Source organism: Apaloderma vittatum, unplaced genomic scaffold, assembly GCF_000703405.1.
Source record: "Apaloderma vittatum isolate BGI_N311 unplaced genomic scaffold, ASM70340v1 scaffold10838, whole genome shotgun sequence".
In the NCBI taxonomy this organism is placed as follows: domain Eukaryota; kingdom Metazoa; phylum Chordata; class Aves; order Trogoniformes; family Trogonidae; genus Apaloderma; species Apaloderma vittatum.
The window spans coordinates 109140-131323 of NW_009732480.1; the positions used below are offsets into that span (position 1 = coordinate 109140).

The following is a 22184-nucleotide window of genomic DNA, read 5'->3' on the forward strand; positions in this document are numbered from 1 at the left end:
TGCAAGGGTTATGTTTGGGAATTTCCTTTTCCTAGGATCTCTGGTGTGTTTACTATGTGCAGCTTTTTCATTGACAATTTAGAGGCTACATATGGTGTAGTCTTCAAATTCTCCTCATCAGCTGCTTCCTTGACTTCTTTATTACTTACATGTTAGCTACCCTGTTTTTAGAGGACTAATAAACCACTACAACAGTAGTAATCCTAGAGCTATTTTTGTCCTGAGTGATGCAGAAGTGGCTGAACTCACATGGGGGATACTGAGTCCTCAGTGAATCATAGGTGTCTGGGAGAGCTTGTGGCAGCTGCTCTCCTGCTCACATGTTTCAGAGATGAATGGCTTTGCAAGGAGATTACCTGGGAAGACGGTGCCATTTTCACTTGGCAGTAGGTAAAGCAGTAGGTCAAGCTTGACCAAAGTGCTGGTGGAAACATGATTCCTGTCATGAAAAGTTCCTCCTTGGCTGAGATGAAGTGCCTGTTTCTCTTCCTCTGACTGTACTGGAGGCCTCAGGGCCCGAGCTCATATTTAGATGTCTAACTCTGAGATGTCTAAATTACAGCAGATGAGGCCACCCTTCCCGGCCAGAATTTGCTGGGATCTTTGTGTAGGTCCCGGCCAAGGGCTGATCTCCTTGTTTCCCATTGTAGTCTGGAGATTGGCACTGCAAAGGGTGATTCACTCATCGCTCCAAACTGCCCTCTTGGGGACTCTCTTCTCTTGGCCACAAAGGTATTTTAGGGGATCTTCTTCTGGCCAGGCTGAAGGTCTCCTTGTGAATCCTGTCCCCCAGAGCTTGCAGACAACATATTCCCCACGGCTTATCCCTCCACTGGCACTACAGGAGATAATTAGTGTGTGGCTAAGTCATATGTGCTGAGGGTCAGGAAAGACAATGAGGCAGTTTTTCCCCTGGAGTAAAGAAATGTCAGCGGAGTGGCACTGCAGTGAAATGATGGGATCTGTCAGTGACCCTGGCCCTTTCACTGAACAAACAGCCTGGGGCAGCGCCTTCCTCTAGAAGAACGGCACCGTCTGGCAGCCGGGCACCCTTGTGAAGGCACCCGGTGGGGCTTTCTCAGGGACTGGTGTTCCCAGGGACTGATGTCCCCAGGAGACACGCTGCCCGCAACAACAGCAGGCAACTTGCTGCAAAGCTCCTGTGCACAACATGATTCCTTGTCTGCAACTCCTTGCTCCTTCTGGGAAAAAAAGGAGGCATTTCAGCCCTCAAGGGAACAAAGTACCTGCTGTCAGGTACTTGAAAAAAAAGAATTTCCAGGGTAATTTTGAGATATTTTATCAGCACTTGGACGTTTTAAAATAGAGGCACACTGGTTGTCTCTGCCACATACAGATCAAGCGAGGTCTAGTCTCTTTTACCTCCTTCATTTCAATTCTTCTAATGCACAGGCATTATCCATGTGAATTAAAAGGCATGTGAATAACGCTGTCAACCAAGGTATTTCTCTGGCTGTTTCAGTGCTTCCTGGAATAGGGAAATTCTCTCTGCTATGGCTAGTTTCCACTTTAAAACTGATCTTTGACTGCACCCTTCCTCTCTGTCCCCTAAATCTGTTACATGACATTAAGAATCACAGTGTGGAGACCAAGAGTAGTTATAGCATTAGTGTGGGGTACGAAAAGCAGAAAAAGTTCTTGATTTTTTGAGGGGATCTTAAAATCCAGGATAATTCCAACAAACTCTGATGAAAAATAAGTTCTTTTGACAGTTGTCTATTAAAACAAAATAATCCTCTTTGGGTTCACCTTGATGCTGACACACTGCAAATGCCATCGTTGCTTTTTATTCTGCACACGCTCCTCTCCAGTTCCAGGTAAGAGACCAAATGTCTCTCATCCTGTTCTTGGAGACGAATCTGTCGAATTTGCCCCCTTTCATTAGCCTTTTGTGTCACTAATAACTTACTAATTTGTATCTTTGGGACTTAAAACCATTTCCCTGTAAAAGATCACGTACATAGGTGATATTCTAATGCTGTTGTGGATTTTTCTGGTTACTACACATGGTGAGACATGCTGTGCATATGAGAGTGCAGCAGGGCCAGTTATCATTAGAGGATCTGTCCTCGAGCAGCTGAAGGCGACGTGTTCATTCAGCTCTGCCCTGGCAGATAGCCTCCACTGACTGGTGCGTGAGGGTGATGTTTTCTGCAGGACATAGAGTTAAAGCCTGGCTTTTCCAAGCTGCTTTCAACATGTATGTGTTGCTGCTTTCGCTCTGTGCTGCAGCAATAGCTACAAGCCTGTTGTGTCGGAGGGCTTGTTAAACAAACGGTGTGTTCTGTCAGTGAGGGTTGAGACAGCTGAGAGAAAGTAAGGGCTGGGCAGTGCCGGGTGAAGTCTCGGAGCTGCGTGCAGTAGTAGCAGGAGCCCACCTCACCCCTTTGTTGAGTGTTCCTGCACCTGCCTCTGTGGAGGGAGGGAGGAACGCGGTCCCGGACCAGGTGCTACAGCACAACAGAACCAATCCCCTTCACCAGGTGCCCATCACACCTCCCCAGCAACATGCAGAACCAGGCAGCAACAGGTCCTGGAGGACTTTAAGTGCTTTGTTGTCTCCTTGGTGTTGCTTGACTCCTAAGATTGCAGCAGCAAGGACCATGATGCCAAGGACTGTCACAGGTTGCTCTGAGAGCCTTGAGAAGGTTCAGAGAAGCACAGAGCACTGGCAGTTCAGGCGGCTTTGCATCACTCTGAACCAGACTGCGTGTTTAGGCACCCGCATTGGAGCGTGTGTGCCCAAATCATTGGCTTTGCACAGTGGATGAGGGGAGACCTAGGATTAGAAAGATTCGAGAGATCTTTGCACACTGTCGACATTCATTTAAAAACTGCTCCGCATGGGGTCTGAACTCGTGCAATTGAACACTTGACCGCATCCTGTAAAACAGGGCAGCGCCTCTGTCCTGGGAGCTGTACCAAGCTGTCTCCAAGTGCTTTTAATTTACTAATATAGCTAGTGAGATGTTCATGCTGTGTCCTTGTGCTGTGCCTCCCAGTAGAACAGCATGTCAGGGTGTTAAAAAGAGGCCAGTGAGCTTCTGTGAAGGACTTCCTATGGACGATGATTTGCACAGCCCAAAGAAAAGTCCTTCTCAGATGACACAATGTAATATTGCAAATATGTCCAAAAGCTAATGATTATTTTCCACATAAAAGGAATTATATTTGCCTTAAGCGACGTAGGCAACTGGGATCTTTTTCTAAAGCTGGCAGTATTACCGAGTCTCCAAATAAAGTGGCTGTGTAACACAGACCTGAGATAAAAGGGTATAAAACAGGGAGATGTTCACATGGGAAGAGTACACAGGTGGTTTTTGATCAGATGGCTAAAATGGAAGGAAATGTATTAAAACAGAGGGCCTAATGGGAGGGTTCTGCTGTGCTGTCATGAGTGCTGTTCAGCACGTGTTGAAGGCTCCTATAGCTGTTAAACTAGGCAACAACAGGTTTTGCTTGTTAGTCAAAGAGACATCCCAGAGAACGAGACATCAGTCATAGCCGGCGGGAAAGGCGATGCTCGTCTTCACCGTAGCACCGTGGATCGCTGCCGCGGAGCTGCTGCCTCTCCCATGGTTGTTGGGTGACACGGGAAGTCATCACGTGCACCTCTTCTGCTCTTTCTAGGCACTTCTGGCTGATAAGGCGATGGCGTGCAGTTCAGCTCCACATGTTTGTAGTACTTGGGGAGTGTGTGTATCTGGGGGAGGCAAAGCACTTGCTCTGTTTGTTGGCATGGATAAGGCTACATGATACCTGACTAGGTCAAACCAGAGAGTTTTGGTCTACAGGCTGGAAAGGGATGAGTCCCCTCTGACCCCGCAGGTGTTTGCTCTTGACTGTGCAGCACTGCTGAACGCAGCTGGTGAAGCACTGGGCTGCTCGGCCTCCTTGCTGAGAAAGGTGCAGAACACATATCTCGCTCCCCGTCAGTAAAGTGACTTTTCTCTGGTGCGGAAAGTCTGTGTGCTGGGATGCTGGGATTCCTGGGCTCACGCCTTTGCAAGACTTTCTGTGATGCTGAGAACACGTATCAGGCCAAGCCATGGCCATACACTAAAAGCAGCGTGTTCAGAGGGAGATGTTCCTTTAGGAAATCACGCTGGCTGTGATTCCTGGGAATGGGCTCACCTGAATCCTGGGCAAGGTTGAGTGAGGTCAGGCAGCCCATCCTCTCAAGACAGGGTGAGCAGGCAGCATATCAGGGCCAGGAATGGTTATCAATTCTTGAGGACGGTTAGCAATCGAGTAAGAAATGTCTGCTGTACTTTTCAACAGAAAGATTTCCAGACTGCAGTTCAACAAGGTGAAGCTGGAAGATGCTGGGGAGTACAGCTGCGAAGCGGAGAACGTTTTAGGGAAAAAGCCTGAATGTGAAAAGTGGTAAGTGAAGAAGCCAGCAAATGTCTTGAGCTGTCTGCCAGTCAAGCAGGAAGTGGGAGGTTCTGCACGTGATCTGTCTTGTATTTTGTTTCATGCTTTCAGGATATCGAGTAAAATAATCTTGGGAGATAAGAAAAATACAGCTTAGCATAAATGTTTATCTTTGTTATCTGTCACTGGCAATGTGATTAATTTACATTTTAAATAAACTTACAGTCTATGCATTTTTTGTTAAAGGACTAAGGAGGAAAGAAAGCTGGTGGGCTTGATGTTTTATTTTTTTTAAGAATTTCTGAGAAGCAAAACTCACCAGAAGACAAGTAATTAAACCATAGTTTTGTGATGAGTGAAGTTGCTTCTGGTTTTCATCCTAGAATGTGTGCTCCATCTCTTAGAGCTCAGCGGATGGAGTCTGAGGTTAGGTGGTTTTATTATTATCTTGGTCATAATAATTATATTGCCTAACATGATGGTTTGGGTGTACCCTGCAGCTCAGAAAGTCTCTGCATTGGTTGCCAGAAGCCGGGAGGGTGTGACTGGGGAAGGGATGACTCTGTACAAGCTCTGCTTCTAAGCTCTTCCTCCTGCCATTCACAATGGGAATGCCACTGTGGGAGCCCAGGCTCCGGGCTCTGCAGCCCTTTGCTCTGATCTGGTTTCTCTGTTGACTAATGCTCTTATTAGCATTGGACAAATGTGAAGGAAGGTAGCTTTCTCCTGCTGCTTCCTGGCATTATTTTCTCTATTAACCCCTGCCTCAGCAGTGTTTGTGGTCCCGAGTCTTTTATTCTGTGAAGCTGCAATACCACTTAGCCTCCCCTTCAGTTACTCTGTCTGTAAAAACCCAGTGCTTGCAAAGTCTGGAGAAAGGCCATGCATGCTCAGACCTCCGTGCTTTCGTGCTTCACATCTATGAGGTTAGCCCTGCTGCTCTGCCATGTTTCTTTCCAGTTGCGATGGGGAAGGTGTCCAGGGTAAGCTAACTGAGGCAGTGCCACTCCTTTTTTTCTGACTTATGGTTCAGCTGCCCCACTGCAATGTAAAATATCCCTGTTTTGACTGGGAGCTGCATGTGCAACATGCACGGGCAGCAGGTGCCTGTCATCGGAGCCGTGCCTGCCTCCTCCACTCGCCCTTCACAGTCCCTAGCAAGAGGAAGAGCCTGACTGAGCAGTGCCTGCTGCATGGCTCTGAGCCTGCACCAGGACAATGCCCATTGGCCTCTTACAACGTCAAACATCCCCTTCCCACACACACGGGTGACGGCAGCACTTGTCAGGGTTTGTCTCTTCCTCCACAGGACAACGTGCTGCCTGGCAAGGACAGGGGTTTGCTCTCACTCAGGTCACAGGGGCATATGAGGTCACACCTTGGTTGCCCCAAAATGTGTGTAGACCTGAAAAGCCACCAAAGAGACCCAGAGATCTAGCCTGTACCTTCTCTTAGTGGGAGTGGCAGGCTGCAAGGTGCTGCAGATCCAGATTCCCTGCTGTGCCCTGCTGTGGCAGCGCTTCATTAATCCGTTCTCTGAGCTGCTTCGCACATCTGCCTTGGCTTGCCGCTCCCCACTGCACGCACAGCTGGCTGCTGCTATTGCAGGTCACCTGGCAGGACAGCGGTGGAATGCTAGTTGTAGTCCCTTGCAAAGCTAAGCAAGGCAGAGGCAATTGCTGTAGGATTTTGCAGCTCTGTCATCCGTTTTGCACCCCTTTTTCCCTTCCTGCTTGGAGCCACCCAGAGCTGAGCAGCCTTCACCCATGCCTGGGCACTTGCTATCTTGGAGTTTCCGTCTCTACTTACTGCTGGGTCTTCCTGGGACTATGACAGCCTTCCTCACTTTTGCAAGCTCCCTTCTTCTGTGATGTCTGTCAGTAGAAAACTCCTCAGGGTATCTGCTTGTCTCTGAACCCACGTGTGTGCTGTCTTCTGTCCCTGCCTGCATTCTTCCTGAGGCTCCTTAGCACTGATCCTATTGTGGCTACATCTCAACACAGAGCTCTGTGAAGTTCTAGCAGTTTGTAACAATTAATCAGAGCAGACGTGTGAACTGGCCTCCTCTTGGAGCCTTCCCCTCTTTCCCAGAATATTACTCCAGCTATTGCTGTTTCTATATGTTCTGGTACTTTATATTCTGCTTCTTTGCTGGTCCCTGGGAACCTGGTGCATCTGCTTGTCCTGGGCAGGCTGGCTGGGACTGATGCTCTGGGTCAGTCCGCTGGAAGCACACTTTCTGACCTGACACTTGTTGGAGGTCCTGTAATGTTGCTGCGATACAGGCGGGTGAATCCAGGGCTGGGAAAAAGTCCTGAGCTCACGGCAGATCTTGTGATACAGAGACACGAGGTCTGGGGACATCTCTGGGTGCCCCTGTAGGGAGGTGACATTGCAAGAGGTGGGCTGAGCTGTTGAAGCTTGAGATGAGCATCGTGGAGGAGTGAGGTATCCTCAGCCCAACATGCTGTTCCCCTCCAGGGGTGCAGAGGCCAGAAACGGAGGCTCCTGAGCCCTCTTAATTTGAGTCCCAGCTGGCAGAGAAGTTGCTCACACGAGACCTTCAATGCTGTGGATGTGAAGGTCTGAGATTCAGTCTGTGCTGGTGAAAATTTCTCAGCCTGTTGAGGCAGCTTTGCCATTGCAAAGTACTCTTTGCTCTACTCCACTACCACTTTTTGGTTTATGACATTTTCGAAAGAGATCTGTTGCAAACCCCTGAAAACACCACACTGAAGGGGAGGTTTCTTTAGAAAGAGAGTGGCTGCAGTGCAGCAACCCCTTGTCACTTAAAGAGTGCCCATTGGCCAAACTCATCACCTCATCTCTCCTCTGCATTTCTGGTATTTCCACAAAATGTCCAGCTGAAAAATAAATGCTTTTACCTTGAAAAAGCTTTGGAAGGGTGTCAGTTTCTGAGGAAATGCTTCTGGGCTTAGCCCAAACATGTTGTGCTTTGGTGCTACTTTCAGGTTTTTATTACTTTGAGGAAAATTAGGTGCTTCCTTAGAAAACTGTCCCATTTCCAAGTTCTCTTTATTGAGTAGTCTAATATAAGTATCACATGAGTATGAGGGCATAGCTGACATGTGGCTGTTCCAGGCTCTTTTTTTTTTTTTTTTCTTGGAAAATTTCTGGGCACCTGCTTAGCTGACACCCTACTCCCCTTTTTGGAAAAAAATCAAACTTTAAAAAAAAATAAATCTTTCTGCTTTTACCTTTTCATGGTGGTCTCACCCCCTGCCTCTGACAGGATGCTGCAGGCACAGCATAGGCTCCTGGTGCTTTCTCCATGGTGCATCTGGAGGGTGGTGAGGAGCTTTGGTCCAGAAGTGGCTGTTGCTGTCAGCAGGCTTGAGTAGAGCTGGTGACTGTGGATGCTGGACTTCTCCAGTATCCTCTTTATAAAGAGGGAATCGCTACGCACGCTTGACTCCTATATAGCTTTGGGCCACAGCCTTCATCTGTTTCACGTTCCTCCATCTCTCGTACGAGCGTGACTTTGTGCTGTGGAACTGCAGATACTTGGGGGATGGAGGCTCTTCAGATGACCTCACCTTTTCTTAAACTCCACACCTCTCACTGTCGCGTTCTGCGATCCCGTCTTTGCACTCTCGTGGCCATCAGGGCTGCGGAAACAGTTCCGCTTGTCACCTGCTGGGTGAATCCTGAGCCATTTCTGCCTTTCTATCACCACAGAGATCCTAATGGCAAGAGGCTCTTTACAGCGAGGGGACTGGTGTGCCCTGCTGGGACACTCCTTTATCCACCTTGGTTACCCAGTTACCCACCTGAGCATCCTCTAACCAGTACTAACACGTTGACAGCCACCCCAGCCCGTGCCACCCAGCAGCACCTGCTCTTGTCCTCCTCCCCGCAGTAGCTAAGCCCGCTCTTCTCCGCTCAAAAGAGATATTTTGTTCACTACTTTCTTACCTTAATTTCCCCAGGAACAACGAAAGCACCACAAGTCTTTCCAGCCTCAGAAACTAAAATAGTTGTTATGGAAGAAGAGTGTAAGTACCTCTGCCCCTGTTCCCCCTATATAGCTTCCTTCCCCTTATTTGTTTTGTTTTCATGAGACATTTTGCATAAATACTTTATTGCCCCTGGGAGTCTTCTTTAATCGCTACTTCTCTTTGATTTCTCCCAAAGCCACTGATCTCTCCCTAGATCTTTCAAAAAATATAATTGATATTGCTGGTGTCTGTCTTAGAGAGGAAGAGGTTGATAGGTATTGCAGCGGTAATTTGGATGAACATGCTACTTAAAATTGCAGCTGAATTTTAAGCATTCCCAGCTCTTTCAGTACTCAGCGTTATTGATACTTTTAAGATGTGCTTGTTACAGCCTTCAATTTAGTGGGATTTTTTGAGGGGGTTGTTTTTGGTTTCTTTTGACAATAGATGAGAAAGCCAAAAGAGGCTATAGGAAATAAAAGAAAAAATATGTGAGTCTTCTAAGCGTAAATCATAAGAAAATTGCGGAAAATAGATTTGTGCCTTGCCATCCCATTTTTCCTTGAGTCTCCAGAACAGATTTTCTGAAATATTTAATTTGATTTAATGGGCTGAAAGTGCTTTTTAGCATTCCCCCTCATTCAGTCACCACAAACACAGTAGAAAACAGGCGTGCAAAAATAAAACCCAAAGCACGTGTACCAGCACAGGTCTCGAAGCTGAATGCTTGGCCATCAGCTCAGCTCTTTTGAGTGGGGGCATAATTTCTGGGTGGGAGAAACTCTCCCTGCCATGGGACCCTGTGCCCCCGAGGCAGTGCCAGCATGCTGGGCAGCCCAGCCGGACCCCGTCCGCAGGAGCAGGCAGCCGCAGAGCCGAGGACCGGGTGGTTATTTTGTGATCTCTGCCGTATTTCCATCCCAACTGCTCACGCCCAGAACTGGCAGCACAGCCTCTCTGTTGATAATTCCGCTTTGCAGATTTTATGGGGATGTTTCCTGCTTGGAAGGCTCAGCTTTTGATGATTTTAAGGGAAATCTGATTGCAGCCCCAGCAGGGACTGGGCAGGTATCCTTTAAAAGCTTTTCTGATTAGAAATTTGCTTAAAATTTGCTCTTGTGTTGTGCTTAGCCTTCCACTGCACTAGGAACATCAAGCTGAGATGCAGCACCATTAAATCCAATGATCGTGCCATTCTTCCCCAGGATTTTTCCTTTGTGTTCTCCAGCGTAGATCCACGCTACGCATTTGCATCACATTAGATATACGCTGCTTTTGCTAAAAGCCAAATTTCAGCAATAGAAAGGAAACTGGCAAAACGCCATGTGGCTTGTGCAGGAGTTTCTCCTTTTGAAAGGAGAAACTTTCCTCTATGGGAACATCATCCCTGACTATCTGTTTTGTTCTTAGTGGTGTGAAGAGATGGTAAAGTCTCCAGAGTTAAAGTTGTAATTGTCTTTTTCTTTCACATTCCTTTTTTATGGTCTCTCTCAGTTGTTATCTAAGTTACATGTAGTCCCCCTGACTTCTATGGTTACTGATGATCTATCATAGAATTGCACATGTGTGTAACATATGGGGAGGTAATGAAGATATTGTGAGGTGTGATGATCTGGAAAGCTGACAAGTACCTCATTCTTGTAAAATTCTTGCATTTCTTTTAAATATCCGTATTCAAAAGCTTGTCTGGCACCTGTAGGTTGTCCCATCTCTCATCGTTTCATCTAACAGTTGTAAGTGATCCACTGGTTTTTAAAGACTGTGTAGGTAACAGGCCGTGCAAACTTGATGCTGACTGCAGTTGCCTGGGAAAGGAGAGATTGCCTCACACAGGCAGCTTGGTCATTTCTGTTTGGACCCTAGTGCAAGGCAGGCAGCTTACCAGGTGGGCTGGGCAAGGGTGTTAGACCCTACACCTCGGGAAGGTCGCTGTGTTCTCTCCATAGGCCAGCCAGTGCCCATGGACAAGGGGGTAAAGCCCCATCTCTCCGTGCAACTCCATGTTCCTCACCCCCTGTATTCCCATTGCTCTTAACACCAGCTTTGACCTGTGTGGTCACGCTAGACTCTGAGGGCCGGATTCAGAAAGGAAATCTGGTGTCTGGGGAAGTATTTCCATGATTCTGAATAATCTGACATGGTACCGCAGTCTTTACACCTTCCTCTGAGGGTATGCCTTTGAGCGTTGTCAGACTGGAGTGGCCCTGCAGGTGCTTTCTTCAGAAAGCACTGAGGCTCAGAAGAGAAGAAATACCTACTGCCTCTATTATAAAGTCTTTCTACTGAGCCCAGTAAGCATGAGATAGTTGCAGTAGCAACTTGTTTAACTTATTGTTAAATAAGACACATTGTCTTGTGTTTATCAGAGGCTAAGACTGTGCAGTTCGGTGGTCACAGTGGTTCAGCTCACAGGCAGGAACTTGCAGGCATGGAGTAACTTGATCATGTGCCCTGATGCAGAGAGAAAGGTCCTTTATGCTCAGTTCAACATCCAGAGAACTCAAAATGGTAATGTGATCCTGTCACTGCACAACTTGAAGCAGCTAAACGGGATTCGGGAGTCTGTGGTCACGGACCTGCTTGGTAAACAGAAGAGGCATCATTGTCAAAGTTTAGAAACATTCTGATAGAAGGAAAAATAGAAGAAAGTTTAGAGCAATCTGTAGAGCATTCCGAGATGGAAGGTTTATGCAGGAGAAAGATACCAAGACCTTACAAAAAGTTTCATTTTTAAAAGTTAGGATAATGTTTGAAATTTCTGAAAAGATCAGGTAATTCCTTTTGCTTGTTTCCTGCTGTTGAATTCTTCTCTAGTTTATTTCCTTGGCTTCAACAAACAGATAAGGTCTTGAGAGTAATAAGAGAACCCAGGCTGGTGGAGGAAGCACGGTTTGGATACCATCAGGATACGAGAGGATCCACCAGTGATGGGCAGATGTTCTAAACCAACATGTGGATCATTGCAGCTGCTCTGATGGGCTCTGCTCATGTCCTTTATCTGTGTCACTATCTGTCTGATCTGCTTGAGTGCCTTCACCAGCCTGTGTAGGCGAGCAGCGCTGGCTGGGCTGCCTAACCTCACTCTGTGGGTGCTCTGCAGCAAAGAGAGGTTTGGGATCAGGTGGAAGAGGGGAAAGAGCAGAAGAGGCAGTGCTGAGTTGTGCTAGGAAATTGAGGATAATGTGAGGCACCTGAATGATAGCTAGGCTCTCTGGATTGATTTTGGGGGCCTTTGTTTCAACTGCCAGAGATCACAAGCCCTCCCTGTAGTCCCTTTGGAGATCCCTCTGGGAGGGTAGGTGAAACAGCCCTTCTTTCTCCAATTAACTTTTAACTCTGCAGTTTGGGTCTGCAGATTTCATAGCTGTGATCTTGGTGATACCATTGTGTTAAGTTTTTAGACTGATTGATATAGACTCATTCAGGCTCTCGCCCATTTGATACCTTCCCCAATGCTTAGCCCAGCCTTGACTGGGTGACCATGGCAGACCTGCAAGTTAATTGACTGGTCAGCCTCTGGTCATTCCAGTCTGAAGGCACTGTGCTCTCCTGCAGCCAGTGATGCTACAAATATGAGCCTCGTGCTGCTGGTTTGGAGTCAAAGCGTGTCCAGACAGCCCAGAGCACAAGTAGAACAGACAGAAGTCTGTCCTCCAAGGGCCATGCAGACAGACTAGTTTACAACACTGGACTAAAAATAGTTCATGGCGTGGCCTTTGCTGAGATAATTTAAAACCCACAACTGAAGGTGTGGTTGATAATTGAGAGGAGCCTGCACGCGTGCAGGCATGGTACCTTGAGGTGTGTGTGTTGGAGATCTGACTGTCAGTCTGCAGAAAGAGCTGTGTATTTTTTAAATAGCCATCCCATCTACTACTCTGCTTGTAGATGCAATGTAAAGGCAGGCTCATTGCGATGCTAAAAGGCAAAGATGGGCAGAATGGAGTGAAGCGTAGGATGGAGGCTGGTGTCCCCTGGAAGAACTGGGGCTGTAAGCCCGGTGTTCAGAGAAGGAGGTGGCGTACCGGGAGGTCTGCTTTGCCTGACACCATCATGTGATCCTGGCATGTTGCTTCACTTCTTGGGCTTCAGCTGCAAAGCATTCATGCTGGCACTGGCCCTGCAAAAGTCATTTTAAGTTGCTGAACAAATCCCCTCATTGAAGTATCATGTTGCTGCTTTTACAATTGATTATGGGGATTTGGGAAAATAAAAATGCTGCTGTGCTAGCACGTGCATTCTGGGACCCTCGTGGTAGAGAAAAGCATAGGAAGGGCTCCTTCATAAAGCTGGAGAGATCAACCTGGAGGAGCAACTAGAATCTTTGTAATAGCACAAGACTTTGCCCCTCTAATAACTACCTGTCGTACGGAAACAGGCAGTTCCTTGGCAGTCAGAAACCTTTAAACTTGCTCCTCACTGAAACACTTGAACAGCACGACTGGAAGCCATAGGGAGTGCTGCCTGTGTTGATTTGATCAGCAATATCTGAGACAAGGGTCCTGCAGCCTGGCATTTGTGTTTTGGGATGAACTTCTAGTCTGCAGCTCTTGATCCTTGTGATCCCCTCAGGAACTGGAAACGTAATTCCAGCAGGATCTATTTCAGTAAAATAGAGGGGTAAATATTGGGTCGTTTCCAACTGAATAAACACACAGGAGGAGAACTTTTATGAGCTCTAGTCCATCCCCAGTCTGTTGCCAGGCAAGCCCCAGTCTGCACAAGTCCTTCTGATTTTAGGTACAGATAGCGGCAGTGAGCATCCAGCCTCTGTTCAGGTTTAGAAGAGGGTGTCGGACCAGACATACAGAAATCTGCCACAGAAAGAATGGTTAGGATCAACAGGCACTCAGTGTATTAATTAGCGTAAATCATGGATTTAGTGTGGCTTGTGCCAGGATTACGGTTCTAAAACTAAGGAATAACTTGGCCGGACACCTTCTCATCCATGTTCTTCTGACAAGCAGTTGGATGAACTCAGTTGAGAGAGGAACCTCAGCAATTCTGTGTTTTATCAGTAAGAACATGAGGCATATACAGAGCAGGCAATTTGTATACACTTTCCAACCAGCTGAGTTCATCTGTCTAACCGAATGTCTAAATATTGAGAGAATAAATTGTCTGTACTCTATGAACCCACCAGTCAAAGTTATTTATAAAAAAAAGGAGCAGTGAAACTATCACTGTCTCTCTGCTCTCCTCGACAGTAGCTGTAGTTTGTGAAAAATTAACTATAATTTATAGTCCAGGCTACATTAATTAACTCTTTGCAGGGGAGTATTTCACCAGATTTCTGAGAACAGGCTGGTGCGCTCTCTGCAAAGGTTAAATGACGTTCATGGTTGGAGTTGTGTAAGAGTCCCTGCACAATCATTAATGGCTTTTGTGCGTAGATGGGTTGTGTGAAGGGAAGTCCACATGGCAATGTCACTGCCCGTGGCTCTGCTCTCTGTTACCTTGCCATTGATGTTACTCCTCAGTAACCGAGGTGCGCTGTGGCAGACAGATGCTCAGAATGGCTACAGTGCTCTGAATCTCTCACATGTTTATTCTACACTGTCCTTGCTGACTGGGACAGCAGCAATAAAACATGGCTTCAGATGATTGTGATTGAATCCATCAAGGGGCAGCTCTCTTTTCCCCATCCTCACCTCCTTGTTCCCTTCATTTTTGGTTCTCAGCCCTGGGAGTGAGACCAGCTGGACTTGCTGGTGAGTGAGCTGCTCCTGACCTTCATCCACCTTATGCAGGAGCTTTGTGACCACTTTGCCTGTGTGTTTGCAGAGGCCTCCATCTCAGGGGGACCGACTATTCCCACTGGTCTAATTTCACCATTTATTCTGTAGTTTGCCCCATGCATGCTCACTGTTTCCTGGTCTTAAGTCATTGAAGTACTTGGGGAGGCAGTTGGTCATGACTGATGTTACGCGTCAGTCAGAAAGGCTTGAAGGAGCTGGGGCTCTTTAGCTTGGAGAAGAAGAGGCTGAGGGGTGACCTCATTAGTGTTTATAAATATGTCGAGAGGGAATGTCAGGAGGATGGAGCCAGGCTCTTCTCAGTGACATCCAATGATAGGACAAGGGGCGACAGGTGCATGTTGGAACATAGGAGGTTCCACAAAAACATAAGAAAAAACTTTTTCACGGTGAGGGTGACAGAGCCCCGGCACAGGCTGCCCAGGGAGGGTGTGGAGTCTCCTTCTCTGGAGACATTCAAAACCCACCTGGACGCGTTCCTGTGTGACCTACTGTAGGTGATCCTGCTCTGGCAGGGGGGCTGGACTAGATGAGCTTTTGAGCTCCCTTCCAACCCCTGGCATTCTGTGAGCCTGTGAAAGGGAAAAACAGAACTGGAGATGGCACAATAAAAAAACTGCAGCAATGTATAAGAAGCTACTGAAGAGATCATTGCTTTCCAGCTATGGGAGGAGATGCTGGCTGTGCCTGTAAAGCCACGGGTAGCACAGGGGAAATGAGTGGGATGGCCACTATCCTTCCTAATAAAAGAGCCAGGAAGGGGCAGGTTTGAAGGAAGTAAATGCAGATATGTCTTTGGACTCTATGTACGTAACACTAGAGCTCTTGTCACAAATATTGTGGGTACTGCAAGATTAGATTTGTTCAAACAGCAACTAGATATGTTCATGGAAGAGAAATCCACCAGAGGCTGTTACTTGAAAAGACACTGCAGCTGACTTAGGTTGTCTCTGAGCTGCTCATCCTAGATGGCCAGAGAAAATTATTGTTGCCTGCTCATGCTGATCTTGAGCTGTGCCTGTCGGCTGCTGTCAGACAAGACTTCGGTTTGACCAGTACTTATAGGCTTATAGTAGCCTGTATTTCATTGTACTCTCTTTTCAACAGGGAGCTGGGCTGAATTCCTCTTCTTGTAGCCTTTGCTACATCTCTGCTGTTAACGAATGAACCATAGTAATATGATTCTGTGATTCCGTTTTAAAATACTTTGTGCTTCTTTGGGAGAAAAGACATGATGCTTGCAGAAAACAGGATTTAAAAGATAATGATGTTAACAAGATGCTTCTAGGAGAGCTCATCAACCATGTGTTTTCTGACAGGGATAGCTCTGTTGACAGCTCTCTTTTCTAGAAGAGCACAACATGCATGTCCCATGTTAGTCTCTTTTTTGCATGTTTAGAAGGAACAAAATTGTTTCTATGGCATGAAATATGCAATCTCTAGCTGGTCAGCACTGTAACCCACTCTGGTATCATAACATCACATAGCACAGCATCTTCCTGTCCACCTTTTCTGGTGGAATGAATATCTTTTTAGCTAAGGTGTTTTCTGTGGGGAGGTTTCTGGGTTTTTTTTTTTGTTTCTTCCTCTCTGTTTCTCCATTACTGTGGGAAGGCTTTCTCAGGAATCTTTTCCTGTAGGATTTATGATGTGAGACTTTGCCAGATGGACAGTTTTGCTGCAAGTGGTACATTTGATGGTTGCAGGGGGTACAGCTTCCTGCAGGCTGGGCTTGTTCCTCATCCGTGTGCCTTTCAGTTTGCATCAGTGTTTTGGTTCATGAAGTTTGAGTGCTCCCCAAGCTGATGGCATTCTCGCAGCCGTAAGAGAGCCGTGTTCGTTGTGCAGTTTAAGGTACTTCAGTAAAATCCTGCAAGCCCTCCAGACCTAAGGCCACCCTGCAAGTGCCTTTCAGCAACTCCCGCGCTGTGTGCTGGCCAGGCAGCACTCAGGGACTGTTCGAAGGGACAGGTCTTACCTGCTCCCCTGTAATTTTCACACTTCCCTGGCAGGCCCTTGCTTGCTCCGCAGCTGCTTTTACCTCCACAAGACTGGCCCAGCCAGCCCCAAGAGAGCTGCAGAGCGAAGGAGGCAGCTCCTGCCAGTCTGCACAAGCTGCGGCTTCCCAGGCACACGCACAGCGAAACCTGCAAGCAGCCCAGCTCTGACTGCGATTTTGGGGCACAGCTGCGTGCTGTCAGGCTTGGTTTTACTTTCATGCTCATTTTTAAAATGGCATTTGATGTTAAGGCTTGGTTTAAGTGACTGGATCACGCAATAGGTAATGGAGAGGCCTTGCAAAGAAAGTTCAGGTGCTGCCATGCACAGGTAGAGCTCCTGTGTCCTGAACCTGCAGCTCTCTGCCAGCCTTAGAAGAAATGTGCTACTGTCTCATAAAGGTATAAATTATACATACTTGTAATAAAGCCATTAAAATGGCTTTGGCTTCCAGTTCCTATTAAACTTAAATGGAAGGGAGCGCTGAATTTCTCTATGGAAGTTTGGGAGTTTTCATATTTGAGGGGCTTTTGCAAGGACTTCTCTGGTGGCTTGGTCAAATCATCATCTGTTCTAAACCCAAGCACACACTCTAGCATGTGTACCTTGCTCTGCACATTTGGCTCGCAGCTGGCTGGGAGGGGAGGAGCTATTTGCTGTCCCAGGGCCATGTGCATTTTCAGTCTCTGCTTAAGAATTTGCCATGTCTGGTTTGCAGAGTGCTTTAGGAGAGACTTGCTCTGCCCTGGATTGCTGTGGAAAGACAATCCCAGGGGCAATGGTCATTCAAGGCAAAGTGTAGAAATAGCTCTGCTTGGTGGACACCCCTGGCTTTGCCAGGCAGTCGAAGGCATTGACTTCCCTGTGGGAACAGAAGACAGTGGGGCTGGACAATGCATTGGTCCCAGCAAAACGAACAGTGAGCTTGGCTCGGCTTTTAGCTGTGTCCAGGTAACAGTGTGGGCTGCTCCTCTGGTACACAGCCTGATGAGCAAACCCCTCGTTCAGAGAGGCATGAAGCCCATGTAGTCGGAGATAGTCTTTAAAGCCAGATCAAGCTTGTTTGGTTGCTCGTGTGCTGAGCATCACCCAAAGGTGAGAGTCTTCCCAGGGAGCCCTCCTTCACCTGGGAGAGCCCAGACATGCCTGGCACAGTGCTGGGCTGGAGCTGGAGCATGGGAATGGAGACCTTGGCTCTGGTGATGTGGGCTGCAGCCCAAGGCAGGAGGGCAGGCACCCGTGGAGCCTGCTGCGGAGGCGGGGTGGGCACAGGGGCTGCCCAAGGGCTGGGGAGCAGTCCCAGCTCCCTCCAGGGCAGGCTCTGGCATGCCCTGCTGCTTCTTCCGTGGTTCTGACTAGCTCCTGCCCTGGGGCTCTGGCTCCAGCCTTCTTGGAATCCTGTGTCAATGAGTCTTCAGCGACTGGTCTGAAGTCACTGATCTCTCCATGAGGTTCATTCATGCTTTGGGAAACAGGACAGAGGAGAGTATCTCCTCGGAGGCATTGAGTACAGCATAAAAGGAAAGTAGGTAGTAGCTACACTGTCAAAGATGTAACTGTATTATATAAGCAAGGCAGTAAGGGGGACTATCTTTAATGAGATTTACGTAATTAGTTGGAAAAAGCAGATGAATTTGAAAGCCTCGCCCTTCTTTCAGTTATTTGAAGATGGATCTGCATTCCCCAGAGCTTTTCTGCTTTTGTAACCTGTATCGGTTGTGCTAACAAAAGGTTTTTGCCTTCCTAGAAGCCTTCATCTTGCCTATAGAGACTCTCTGTTTTGGGCTGTAAGTTTGTCTGAGTCATTCAGAGACAGGCATTGCAGGGTGCCGTCAGTTTTATTTGTACCTTACATGGCTGAAAAGCTTTTCTCCAGAAAGAAATTTGGGTTTGGAAAAGCGTCTGTATCTCAGGAAACTTGAGTCATGCTGGCTGCCTCCCTCTTAGCACAGACAGGGGCTGACTGATTTCTACCACTGAACTTCTGCTCGATATCTTGGCACGTCTCTATTGGGGCACGATGGAGAAACGCTCAGAAATAGGGGAGGGAGAGATAGAGCTCTTCTTGCTTGTGCTGGACCTATTCTGGGGACAATGAGGGTACTTGCCTCTGACTCTGAAAACTTATTTCCTCCCAGAGATGTGGAGCAAAGAAAAGTCCCCTGCCGCATCTCCGGATCTTGGTCATGATGCAAGTCAGGCCTCAGCAACGTCCCACCATGAATCTGTGACTCTACAACACATGTTCTTCCTAACCTCCTGCCTGCCAGGGTTGCATGCATATGTAAGCGGAGGGCAAGGAGAAGTGGGAAAGGGGTGCTTTTCCCTATGGCTTGACAAAAATATGACCTTGTCCTGACATGCTGGCTGCTCAAGGGAAGGCATGTCCTCAGCTCCTCACTCACTTGGCCACTTCTGCTGGGAAAGGAAAGGTCAAGTCACAGCCCTAGGACCTGGAGAGGTGAAGGTGGGTCTAAAGGCACAGGCTGAGGTTTGTAGCTCTGGGGTTTTTACTTTGGCAGATGAAGCAGTTGAAAATCATCTAAGAAAACAGAATTGCCTAACAAAGAAAATAACAATATAACCTTTTTTCTGTGTGTGTGTCTTTTTTGTTTTACCCCTGCAGTAACCACAACTCTCTCCTCCTGGTCCGGGCATGCTAGAAAATGCAACGAAACAGCCAAGTCCTATTGTGTCAATGGTGGGGTATGCTACTACATCGAGGGAATTAATCAGCTGTCGTGCAAGTAAGTGAGTGTAGTTCTTGTGTCAGTATGGAAATTACTTGGCTGGGGAGAGGAGACCTCTGTGCAACTGCCAGAGGAGGGGTAGCTCTGAAATTCTCCTGGCAAGTGCAGTTTGAGCTGTGCAGGTTCAGAGAGGGAGACAAGGAGGGGAGGTAGGGGGGAGCTGAGAGTTCAGGTTTTCTTTTTTGTGTGAGTGCCACTGTTCACCGTTCCTGACTCTTCCTGTAAGACTATGTTTGTCCTGACTGTTTCTTTTCCCTTTCTTCGCTTTCTACTCCGCGGCTTCAGGGAAGGTCGGGTTTGTTTTGCTCTCCCTGAGCTAGGTCGAGGCTCTGTGTCTGATACATCCTCCCCTCTGAGCTGGGGGGTTTCCCCAGGGAGCATCCATCTCCCTCCTTCATCACTGGAGGTGGGTCCCTTGCTGAGACCTGCCTCTTACCTCTCCTGTCCACACCTTGTGGGCTCAGAAGTGGGTTTAGCCCAGAGCTGTTCACCACCCTGTGCCTCGTGAGAGGTTGTGGGTTGCTTATTTCTCCCCTTCAAATGTTAAAACCTGCAAGAAAAATACAAGGAAACATGCTAAGTTATCATGAAAATCCAATTTCTTGGAGAGGTTAAAGTGGGGCTGCATAATCCGAGGGATGTGGAATGGGATGTGAGACCTTTTCACCTCTGGCTCAAACCTGTCACAGCCAACAAGCCCAATAACGTCTCACAGCTCACCCCCCAAGCCTAACGGGGACCGTGAAGGAAAAGCACAGTATAATTGCCAGTGCTGAGATGTAGGTACCCAAGTGAGATCTGTACATGTCCCTGGGCTCCCGCAGAATGAGCATGAGGTGATGCCCTGCGTGTGCATTTGCTGAGCAGATGAAGTCAGCTTTGGAGCTCACCTGGGGATCCAGGAGTCACGGTGCCCAGCTTGGAGAATGCCACAGCTGACTCTTTTTTTTCCCTGCATGGCCCAGAGACCTCCCTGTAGAGACACACAGCCAAAGGTATTTACATCTGTGGATGTCAACCTCGTACCATTGCCACTCAGCTGGAGTGTGCATCTGAGCAGAACCATCACCCCTCCTGGGAGGGCTGTGAACTGGATTACACTTGGCACAACTCCTCCCTTCTCCCAGTAGGAAACATGGGGGAAGCCCCATGCGATGAATCAAAGTCACAGCCACTGTTCTAGCTGTAGTCCCAGAAAGTCCCAGCAGTTCCAGTTTTTCCACGCTGGGGAAGGCTCAAGCCTTGAAGCCTGGAGGAGCGTATGAATCAATGTCTCTGTCTGTAAGTAACGTGGTGCCAAAAAAGCATAGATCTCAAGGCTGTTTCTTTTGCGAAGAACTTAAATCCAGATAAAGACTTTTCAAATTGGATCCGTTTCTAATTACAAGAGTTATGTGAACTGCCATACACAGGTAAGGCTCCATTTTTTTCTAAAGAAAGATACACATGGTAGTTATCAAGTGTATTCAGCAAACAGACTCTTTTAAGCAAATTCCATCCTTGCGGAGAAACAATCCACCTTCAAACCAGGCTGCTATGATAGCTGATGAACAGAGTGGAAGCTCAGTGATGGATTCCATTAAGATTGTATGTGCCATACGAAAGAGACCTAATTTTTTCATAGCATTTGAAAGCCTTAATGCCATACTTGCAGACAGTAAAATTATTTCCTTTTCTGATGAGTCCCAGGACACCAGTTGCTACAAACAGATGGGAACTGAATGGATGTGTATGGAAGGGCAGCGAAGTGTTAACCACAAAGACATGCTTTGAGAGTCTGTACTGTCACTGTTCATCTGCCAGAAAAAGACAATTCTGTGTTAACAGGAAGCCAGGGGACCCAACCACCTTCCACACAGGGCAGTTGGTCCTGATCTTACTGCTGGAGAAGATATCTGGATGTTCATCCTCTTTGGGTGTTTTTATCGTTAAATCATAGACTGAGGATAAGAAATTCTAACTTTTGAAGTGGGATAATTTTAGAGTTTCTGGACTCCAGAAGCATATAGTTAGTTATTGAGGGATGCAGGAGCATTTGAACTGAGCATAGTATTCCCCGTAAAATGGCTTTCCCAGTGGCATGGATGATTCTTGGGGAAGGCTGATGGTGGATAAACGGACTTAACATTTGTCTGTCTGCAAACTAGCAAAATGCTGAAATGTTTTGCAGCTTTCTTGTTGCACCAAGCCAGGAGATCTACTGCTGTGCTTTGTGAAAGACACAATGATACAGATTCAGAGAAGAGCCTAGAGGAGACAAAGGTGCAGGCTTTGACCTGTAGTTCTGAACTCTTCTAACACTGGAGCCATTCTTCATCCTCCAGCCATACCATGCCTCTGAGACACGAGCATGGAGAAGATTCATAGGTTTTCCTGCACGCAACCTCTTCAAATGCTTTGGAGATCAAACAAAAGCTCCTTGAGCATCTTGAGACAGGAACAACACGTGTCTGTGTGCTATTCCCACCTTGCTATCCTGATTAGAGTCAGCAGGACCCTGGGGGGTCTTCTGGCTCCATGTGGCACCTTGCAGTCCTCCTTCACCAAGATTCTAGCACCCCAGCACCCATGTGATGTTGCCAGCTTTTCCAATACTGGCTATCAGAAATCAGAATTTTAAAGTATTCTTGTTCACAACCTGCCACCATCCTGTAATCAGCTTCCTTGGACTGGATTTCATTCTTTGTGGCTGTGCCCAAACATAGGATCTCCTTCCCGTGGATGTTATCCCTGGCCCTCTGGAGCAAAAAGAGCAGCTGGATTCTCAAATGATTTCTTCTCCTGAAGTGTCTCATTCTTGATTTGTTACAGATATTGCCTAAATTGCCAGCTGGCTTTTTTATTATTATTTTTTAACGGGCTTCTCAGAAATGTGTTCCTTCTGGTCTTTTAAGTTCTAGGGAACAAACTATTTCCCTGTAAACTCATCTTCTCCATCCCTTTTCAATACACTTCAGCTAGACCTTGGACAAAGCATTTCCTTCACCAGGGAAGAGCCCAGAATGGACTTGGAGCTGCTCCAGAAATTGTGTCTTTTTGGGATTCTGTGCTTCCATGATTTGAAGTAAATCTACACGTGCTAATGTCAAAGGAAACCTGAATGTGGTATAATCTGTGCTGTTATCCTGACTCTGCAAGGAGACCACCTGGAGGTTAGATGGGAGAAGCATGATCTCTTTCAGATATTCTGTAAATTTCAGCATAAATCCAGGAAACAGCTGAACCACACACACAGAGAATTGACTCAGCAGCCTGAGTAAATTAAAAATTCCCGGGCTCTTTTTGACGGGAAAAATTTCTTAACCCTTCTCCAAACCATTTTG

General features: G+C 47.3%; 1 protein-coding gene across 1 annotated transcript in view; it reads left to right on the top strand.

Annotated features, from left to right (window-relative positions):
• The window catches only part of NRG2 (neuregulin 2), a gene marked incomplete at both ends in the record, with an annotated part of 57687 nt that overhangs the window by 8104 nt on the left and 27399 nt on the right, over positions 1 to 22184 (top strand). The window contains 2 exon segments of the mRNA XM_009875551.1: positions 4303 to 4439; positions 18738 to 18858. Of these exon segments, the coding sequence (XP_009873853.1) occupies positions 4303 to 4439; positions 18738 to 18858 (258 nt within the window).